This window comes from Toxorhynchites rutilus, chromosome 3, assembly GCF_029784135.1.
Source record: "Toxorhynchites rutilus septentrionalis strain SRP chromosome 3, ASM2978413v1, whole genome shotgun sequence".
Lineage (NCBI taxonomy): Eukaryota > Metazoa > Arthropoda > Insecta > Diptera > Culicidae > Toxorhynchites > Toxorhynchites rutilus.
Window position 1 is genome coordinate 320,717,966 of NC_073746.1, and position 9,852 is coordinate 320,727,817.

Genomic DNA, 9,852 nt, shown 5'->3' on the forward strand with positions numbered 1-9,852 from the left:
AAACATTACATTTTTATGGTTTTGAGTTTTTTGTACATACTGTAAAAAAGTGATGTAAGCAATACTACGATGAGAAGCACAAGTACCTGAGCTTTCTATTATAAAAACAGTTTACTATGGTACAGCATCCATGCAACATGCAATGTCAGCAACGATTGGCGAGAGAAAAATTCGAGGGGTTATATCCAATGTCCTGGAAAAAAGGTAATGAAGATGGTCGAATTTCGAGCGACATAGCATGCGCTGCCATAAATATTTCGCAAATAGTGACGTCAGTCGTTGTGTTTATCTTTGATTGCCCACCGCATCCATGTGAAAATGATATTTTCAGGAAGTAATTTATCAATGAAAAACGTACATTTGTGTAGATCTCCAGCTGAATATGAGGCTAATGTGATAGCGTGAAGTGAATATTTGTGAAATCACTTCGAAAAAGACGGATAAAAGTGATATTTCCATGTGCCATTTTCACTCCCCCACGTTCATAGAATCAAACGAAGTTTCATTATTTTATCGTTATGAAGTTGATGTTTCGAAGGCTCTCAGTGACGGTGTGTATGTTGTGAGGTGATAATCGCCAATTAATCAGAATTTCACCGAAAATGTTACTGCTTTCGAGAACTAAGCATTCGACTGCTCTCTGGACCTTTTTACCACATGAATAATCGAAATAAGCCACGATATAATTGTCACCTGTTAGGAAACAACCAGTTGAATGATTTCATGAGAATTTTGGCTCAAATTATCATGCAACCGTGAGTACTTTCAATATTGTTTTGTTTCTTCCATATACATTCCATATGGAATGCAAATAATTACGACACAATATTTTGCTTGCCAATACAGATACACTTCGCCTACTGCTCCTCCTCTATATGTACCTCATTGGGTTGTATCCGAGACACGACCGCTTATGACGTAGGACTACGTAATCTTTTTTTTTAATTTGTTGGTTTATCATTTTGGATATTATTTGCAAATACGTCGAAGTTTCATAAATAACTCTTTAGTAAAAATTTCGGGGCCCTGAAAAGGTTTAATGGCTTGCTATTGTAGAATCATTTCGAGAAGCAATGATTCTTTCTTGCCTTTGCGAGAACAATACACTAATTGGTCACATGTCGCAATTTGTTTCTTTATATCAATGCAATGAGTATTTAACGAGAGGTGTAGTGTATTGCCTACCTTGTATTAATAAACCATTGCAACACACCTATTTACTCACACCTTGTATTGCCTCACATTGTTATTCACCGAAGCATACCTTCTATATTCATATACATTGATGGGTGGGCTACGGGCTGTCATTCGGGCTACGAGCGTAGAGAAGGACGGACACAATCTTACAACTGGCGACGAGGAGAAAAAATAATTGAGGAACGAGGTAATTATGCAACCAGCAAAATATTTTCATTGTGTAAGAAAATTGCGTGGCCTTTATCACAAGGTAAAATCCAGTAGCAACTGGAAGTGGAATGTTTAGCAAACGCGAGAATTATGAAGAATTCTCCGTGGGGTCGAATTTTGCGAGAATCAGAGTGATTCTAACGGCGTTGGCGGGAATCGGAAGGATTCCTCCTGTTTGATTTGCGAGAATTGATAGAATTCTCCAGGGGGTCGAACTTTGCGAGAATCGGAGTGATTCTCACGGCGTTGGCGGGAATCGGAAGGATTCCTCCTGTTTGATTTGCGAGAATTGATAGAATTCTCCAGGGGGCAAAGTTCGATAGAATTTAGACATTCTCGAGGAGTGCGGAAGTTTCATGTCTTCCCTACTGTGAATGGTTCGCATCTCGACGAGAAATGTTATGGAAGAGAAAAGTTTGTTTCCTGCATAAGAGGTTATGTCATAACCAAACGAAGCCGTTCGGGATACGGCCGAATGATGTAAACACAAGACGAAAATTCGAGAATTTTCCCTGTTGTTTTTGTTTTGGCTCAAGCTAAATCTAGATCAGATTCACAAATCGAAGTGCAGGGAATTAGAACTGGGGCCAATTCGATGTATAGTAATTCGAATTGGAGACGCACTGATGAAGCAGACGGGCATAATTGAGATTGTGTTATCGAATACAGATGGAAGATAAAATGTTTGTCTCTCTGTGGTTTCAGATGGATGAATCACGGGCGGTTCCGGCTTTTAGATGTGATAGAATCGAAACAAGTAAACTTGCTCGAGAATGGAAGGTGTGGAAGGAGTCACTGGAGTGCTTCTTTGCGGCCTACGATATAACGGATCAGAGAGTCATGCGAGCGAAAATGCTCCATATGGGTGGTTCTGCCTTGCAGACGGTTTTCAAGAACCTGGAAGAACATGATCACGTTCCACTGGTCGCCCTGGTTCCGCGATGGTACGATGTAGCGGTTGAAAAACTCGACGCATTTTTCGAACCAAGACACCAAAACACTTCTGAGCGCAGGAAGCTCCGGCAAATAAAGCAGAATTCTGGTGAAAGATTTGCGGATTACGTCATCCGTCTTAAGCAGCAAGTTGGTGAGTGTGGATTCGAAAGATATGGAGCCGATATAGAGGAAATCCTGAAGAATATCTATCTAACGGATGCCGTTGTTGAAGGATGTTCTTCAAACGAAGTGCGCAGAATGATTCTGCTGAAGGATTTGCCTTTCAAGGATATCGAAGCATTCGGAGTTACCCAAGAAGGCGTGGACCAGCAATTGGTTGAGATTACCCAATCGGGGACTCACACGATGGATAAGGTATACAGTGCTCATTCGCAGAATCGAGACCGCCGTAGTGCTGTTAGAGATAACTCAAACAGGGTGTCGATGAAGAAATGTTACAATTGCGGTCGGCAGGGACATCTGTCAACCTCTCCAATGTGCCCGGCACGCGGTCAGCAATGCCGCAACTGTAAGAACTACGGTCATTTCGAGAAACTGTGCCGTAAGCGAAAGTCAACGCGATCAGAACCCTCGAAGAAGAATCAAATCCGAGTAATTGAAAGCATCAGCAACGACAATGATCTAAATGTAGTCGTACCAGAAGACAACCCAACCCAAGACAAAGTGTACTACGCCTTCTACTCAGGTAATGAATCAAACATGCTTACATGCAGTATCGGTGGTGTTTCTACGGAAATATTGGTCGATTCTGGTGCTGATGCTAATTTGATTAGCGAGGTATCTTGGGTGAAAATGAAAAATAGTAGGATTTCGGTGTATTCGTCAACCAGAGGGAGCAGTCGAATTTTAAGAGCGTATGGCAGCGATATTCCATTGACCATTTTGGGAACCTTCGTTGCGGACATAACCATTGGAGAGAAGACAATTCAAGCTGAATTTCTCGTAGTCAAAGGAGGCCAACGTTGCCTTCTTGGTGACCGAACAGCGAAGCAGTTAGGTGTATTAAAGATTGGTTTGCACGTCAATCGTGTCGAGAACTCTACACAGCCGTTCAGCAAGATTAGGGGTATCACGGCTTACATCCCTATGAATCCTGAAGCCATCCCAGTTTTCCAGCCAATGCGTCGCATTCCTTTGCCATTGGAACAAGCAGTTGCGAAGAAAATCGATGAATTACTGAAGCGGGATATCATCGAAATCAAGACAGGTCCAACCAGCTGGGTGTCCCCGTTGGTTATTGTAGGAAAGGCAAATGGTGAGCCTCGACTCTGTGTTGATCTCCGCCGAGTAAACGAGGCTGTTCTTCGTGAGCACCATCCGATGCCTGTTGTGGAAAATTACATTGCGCGCCTGGGAAGAGGATTGATATGGAGCAAGCTCGATATTCGCGAGGCGTTCTTGCAGGTCGAATTGGCAGAGGAATCACGTGATGTAACGACCTTCATGACCAACCGGGGGCTATTCCGGTTTAAGAGACTGCCGTTCGGCTTAGTAACGGCACCGGAGCTTTTTCAAAAAGCTATGGACGAAATACTGGCAGATTGTAGCGGCACCTATTGGTATCTCGACGACATAATTGTAGAAGGGAAGGACATCGAAGAGCACGATAATCGACTTGAGAAGGTATATTGATTTCTGACAATTTGATATTGTTTGTATTTGTTTCCCCTTTATACGAATAAAATTACTTTCTTGGATTAAACTTTTGAATTTCTTCATAAAATATACACTGAACTGTGAACTGAGTCCAGGGTTTCGATTCCAGGTTCTTTCGAGATTGAAGGACAGTAACGTGAGTAACTTGGGGTTCTATAAAGTAGAAGATCGTACAGCTGTAGTAGCAGATGCCAGTCCCCAAGGGTTAGGAGCTATTCTACTCCAAATCAACGACGAAAATGTCCAACGTGTGATCAGTTTCGCTTTCAAATCCTTAACAGAAACGGAACGACGGTACTGTCAAACGGAAAAGGAGGCCCTAGCTGTCGTGTGGAGCGTGGAACGATTCCAATACTATCTCCTTGGCAAGAAATTTAACATCCTGACAGACTGTAAGGTTCTTGAATTGTTGTTTTCCAAGCGCTCAAAACCCTGTGCGCGAATAGAACGCTGGGTCTTGCAATTGCAAACGTTTGACTATAACATCATACACGTCTCAGGTAAAGAAAACATAGCTGATTCGCTATCTCGATTAGCTATCCAGGAACCTAAGCCATTCGATCAATCGGATATTCGTACGCGAAGTAGCCATTCAAGCTGCTAACTGTGCTGCGTTAACTTGGAATGAGATTGTACAAGCAACAGAAATCGATGACGAAATCTCAAAAGTACTGGAAATTCTGAGGAATGGTTATATGCAGAACTTATCTGTTGAATACAGAGTAGTTGCCAATGAATTGTGCAATTTTCAAGGCGTACTGCTACGAAACGATCGGATTGTCGTACCTTTTTCATTAAGAGAAAAAGTGCTGATTACAGCTCACGAGGGTCATCCTGGCATAGTGATGATGAAAAGTCACCTAAGATCAAATGTCTGGTGGCCTAAAATGGATCAGGCAGTTGAACGATTCGTGAAGTGTTGTAGAGGTTGCGTATTAGTTGCTGCTCTCGAAGCACCAGAGCCAATGCAACGTAGTCACCTCCCTTCATCACCGTGGCAAACATTGGCACTCGATTTTTTGGGACCTCTGCCTGAGGGGCAACACCTGTTGGTTGTTGTTGACTGTTACAGTCGTTATATAGAGGTAGTTGAAATGGATACAACAACAACAAAAAATGTTACGCGAGAGTTGATGACCATGTTCAGTCGGTACGGAATTCCATCGTTCTTGAAAGCCGATAATGCACCACAGATTAGTTCCGATTGTGAGGAGTTTAATGAGTTTTGTTCGACTAATGGTATCAAATTGCTGAACACAATACCGTACTGGCCTCAATCAAACGGAGAGGTTGAACGGCAAAATCGTTCGATTTTGAAGCGCCTCCGAATATCTCAGGAGCTTGGGAAAGATTGGAGAAACGAGCTACGGCTGTATCTATTAACCTATCATTCCTCGAAGCATCCAACCACAGGCAAATCACAAGCAGAGTTGATGTTCGGTCGTCAGATAAAAAGCAAGCTACCAACGATTTCGAGTTTTCTTGAAGATGAAGGAGTACGTGAGAGAGATGCTGTCATCAAAGAAAAGGGGAAAGAGTACAGTGACAGAAGAAGACAAGCAAAGGAGAGTAATATAAAAGAGGGTGATGTCGTACTTGCTAAGCGGATGCGAAAAGCAAATAAACTAGACACCGAATTCACTAACGAAGAGTTTGTAGTTCAGCGTAAAGAAGGTACTGATACCGTCATACAATCGAAGGCCACTGGTAAACAATATAGGCGAAGTTCAGCTCATTTAAAGAAAATTGAAGATCCAAGAACTTTCCGGAAAACTCAGGAAGACAGCTCAGAGCCTATCTCTCCGTCAGTTCAATCTGAAATCGACGGCGACAGGAGATGTGATTCCAGGGTCGAGTCAGAAAACACATCAGTCGAGGCATCCGTTTCATCCAGATCACCTGTAACAAGACGTCCGAGAAATGTACCGACGAAGTATCAAGATTATATACCGTATTAACTGTAAAGACCAAACAGATCTAAATAAATATTTAAACTTGTTTGCATTTTTAAATCAAAGGAGGGATTGTAGTGTATTGCCTACCTTGTATTAATAAACCATTGCAACACACCTATTTACTCACACCTTGTATTGCCTCACATTGTTATTCACCGAAGCATACCTTCTATATTCATATACATTGATGGGTGGGCTACGGGCTGTCATTCGGGCTACGAGCGTAGAGAAGGACGGACACAATCTTACAAGAGGCATCTTCCGTGGACCGCATCAAACACGCGTCTAACAGATGCACACAGCTGCACAGTTGCACATCGCGAGAATGACCGTTTAGGGGCTGTCCACATATCAATTGGACAGAAAAAGTACGATTTTACACTCCCCCTCCCCCTCCGTGGACATTTTACTTTTTTAATTGAACTAATTAAGTAAATTGCGCCTAAATTCCATTTAAGTTTCTTTTATTTCAAATCTTCCTTGCTGTACCCTGCTATGTCAGCTTTACTGTGGCCCATTGTTGTTGTACGGTAGAAAAATGAGTAGCATAACAAAGCACATGTTTCGTTTAATTTGAAATATTTGTTTGTATATGATTTTTTTTTGTTTTCCCATCATCAGCGAAGATATAAAGGCTATCTGGTTTGAAAACACGTAAAGTATAGTTGAGGAACAATCCGCACCTAAATATAAACTACACAACTTCAAAGATTGATCTTTAGCTTAAATAACTGTGATTGCAAACGCCAATCGAATAAAAATAAATGAATTTAAAATTATTTTCAAATACATTTTTAATGCACGATTTTTGAAACAGTTGCAAAAAAAATGTGCTGATATCGCATAGAATACATATGTGATACGATGATGTTAATTTAAGTTCACAGCTTTGTTTCAAAAGTGTACTTATTCCATCTGAAATTCCATTAACATCCTCGCCAGTAATAATCCAATCAACCTGATTGATTCGTTTCCATTTGATTTATATGAAATTCCAGTAGGATCTGGTTTACAGAAATTTTCTCGATCGAATGAAAAATTATCCTTTTATTTTTGATTATGATTATTTGGATTATTGGATTATGATTATGATTTCATGACAGAACGATCACATAGGAAGTTGTGAAAACTTCAAAATGTCCTATACAAGACCCATTTATTGCTTTGACAAATGCATTGTTTTATGACAGAGTTACAGCGTTCCGAAAACCATTCAATTTTTTGGATGCAATATTCTGGTTCTTTATTATTTTTTCTGTTGAGTGCAGTTCTGCCCACTCCGGAATATGATCGATCACAGCAAATGCTGATTCATTTTCACTCTGGATTTCCGATTCACCTTTGGTCGGTAGCGCAATACGAATCCTTTTCCGCCATAGTTCGGAGAATTTTCAGAGGGTTTTGAAAGCATATTGAAATATTTTATTTGTTTTTCAAATCCTTATCGATTATTCTGCATTGAGTGTCTAGATGACTTTTAAAGAGCTAACGGGGAAAAATGACATCAGACAACTCACGATTCATTGATTGAACTATCAAATCGAGCTCAAATCTCAACTATAAAAGAATTATCGAACATTACTTGAGACCTATTTTGTGTATATATTCAAAAATATACTACTTAGTATGATTCAATTGCATTCATTTGACAGATGAGAAAATTTTACAGAACATTCTGTTATGAAACATTTTAAATAGTGGAAAATAACAATTGTGGTGTCAAGGAAGGAAATGTAGGATGATTGGAATTCCTCAATTGTGTTGATAGAAACAACCAAGTTTATCAAGCATTTTTAGGAGAAAAATAATAAAACCATTAAAAAACAAGGAAAAAAAGTTTAAATTGATGGATTGAAATATCTTTTAGAAGCGTATTTCAATCCATCAATTTAATTTTTTTACAACTGCACTCTAGGCGTAGTTTAAAAAAAAAATAATAGAATACTGGGTCAATTGATTAAAGTTTGACGACTAGTGTTGCATGGATCATCTTACGTAAATGTTAATATTAATTAATAGGAATTGACGAAATTCCAAAACCTTGAATACAACAAATAATACAAAGAGAAAAGTAATACAAAAAAAAAAAAGAATTTCCACGTAATTCTGCATGATAAATTATATACATTTTTATCCTAACACTAACTGTTCTCGATATAGAACAAAATGTATAGAAAATTATATTGGATGAAAAAACCATATGCGTAATATCATGAAAACTCAACCATTATGGAATCGTTTAGTTTTTTATAGTTTTTGGCTATGAACGTCTATGCATTGCCCGTAACCAGAGATGCCAACCTTCCTGATTTTTCAGGATTTCCCAGACTTTTTAGCACGCTCCCTGATATCTTGACGAACACATAATTTATCCTGATTTTTCTGAAATGATCCTTATTTTTCCTGATTTTTGTACTCTTTATACTATTCGTAATAAATATACTGATTTCCATGCCAAAGTTCTCTGTCATGATAGTTCTCCGGTTCGCACTTGTATATATTTTACATTAAGTTAAATTCTCTAGACGCAAAGCTGTACTTAACTTTTTTTATCTCTACCCTCAATTTATGAAATTACAACGAGATTATGTTTGAGGACGAACATTGCTTCAACGAGGATAAAAAGATTTTCGAGATAACCCCTTGGGTGATTTTTCGATTTTCAGAAAACTAAAATTTTGAGATCTGCAACAATAGTATGAGCCAATATTTTGCAGAGGGTATTTTATCGTACAAATCAACATTTAGTAGGGAGTCCCGTATGAAAAATCGATATGACGATTTTCATTGGCATCCAAAACCATACGGTTTGCCTCGTATTCCAAAAAAAAAAGACTAAGTCCCAGAGTGTCGATTTTTGACAAGAAAATATTTTCGAGATGACAACAGTTCTCGACGTTTCATGCAATTTGAAGACATTCGGCTTCAAAAAATTTTTGATTCCACAGTCAATATAAAAAGATTTTATATGTAATTTGTTCGTCTGATTCAAAGTAGAATCAACTTTAATGATGGGACTAAGGTAAACATATCTATAACCGTACTAAATATCATAAAAATTAGGAAGAATTCAACAAGTCTTCCATTGCTGATATGCTTTCCTCATTTATTGGGTAAAGATTTATTCTAAAGCATGGACGATGATTTCTCTTCAATTGACTGTAGTGATGCTCTAGGTTTTACGGAAAAATATAAACGATCAAAAGTTCAGGCGGAGCACTAGCATTTCCGCTTATGCGAAGATTTATACCATGCTTATTAATTCTTTTACATATCCGGTTTTCGCCCGAAGAAAGACATCCTCTGTTTCTGGTGGGATTTGGAATGGATTGTGTATGACGAGCTACTACCAAGCAACCTATTTTTCACATGTATGGCTTGCAGCAGTTTTCGAGATGAGGAAGCAAACATGTTCTGGGAGGATAGAATATTTACGCTGTGTGAAAGATGGCGAAAGATTATGGAACAGAACTATGGATATACAATCAAATTATAATGCTTTGGTTGTTTTTCAAAAAATCGACATAAACTTTTCGGACAACCCAATATGAGCTATCCTGATTTATCCTGATTTTTATTTTCATTCTTCCTGATTTTTTAAAATTATAGTTGGCAACCCTGCCCGTAACTAGAAAAGTCATAGGATCATAGGAAATAGCTCGATTGTCCACAGTTTACGTGAATTATTTTCAGAGTATGGATTTCAGTGAAACAGTTCAATGATTTAGTAAAAATATATGAATCACTCTCAGGCAGCTGAATCCGTTTAATGATAAATATGGAATACTCAGGTTGAGCGCTGTTTAGAAAATCTTGAATACGGAATAGCTTTTATTTAATTTACAATGTATCGGTGATTGTATCTGAAAAAATATTT

The 9,852-nt window shown here is 38.8% G+C and overlaps 1 protein-coding gene across 1 annotated transcript; it reads left to right on the forward strand.

Moving 5' to 3' along the window:
* The first annotated feature begins 2,314 nt into the window (after positions 1–2,314).
* Positions 2,315–5,978, forward strand: LOC129774503 (uncharacterized protein K02A2.6-like). Its single transcript, XM_055778250.1, has 4 exons — positions 2,315–2,358; positions 2,421–3,987; positions 4,130–4,417; positions 4,557–5,978. The coding sequence occupies exons 1-4, from the start codon at positions 2,315–2,317 to the stop codon at positions 5,976–5,978; spliced, it is 3,321 nt and encodes a 1,106-aa protein (XP_055634225.1).
* Positions 5,979–9,852: the final 3,874 nt, after the last annotated feature.

What these genes read in the sequence shown, in the direction of transcription:
- LOC129774503 (XM_055778250.1), top strand. Translation starts at nt 2,315, where the DNA reads ATGATCACGTTCCACTGGTCGCCCTGGTTCCGCGATGGTACGAT. An exon ending in TGGTTCCGCGATGGTACGAT is followed by an intron (nt 2,359 to 2,420) that starts GTAGCGGTTGAA and finishes TTCTGAGCGCAG; the next exon opens with GAAGCTCCGGCAAATAAAGC. An exon ending in ACATCCTGACAGACTGTAAG is followed by an intron (nt 4,418 to 4,556) that starts GTTCTTGAATTG and finishes TATCTCGATTAG; the next exon opens with CTATCCAGGAACCTAAGCCA.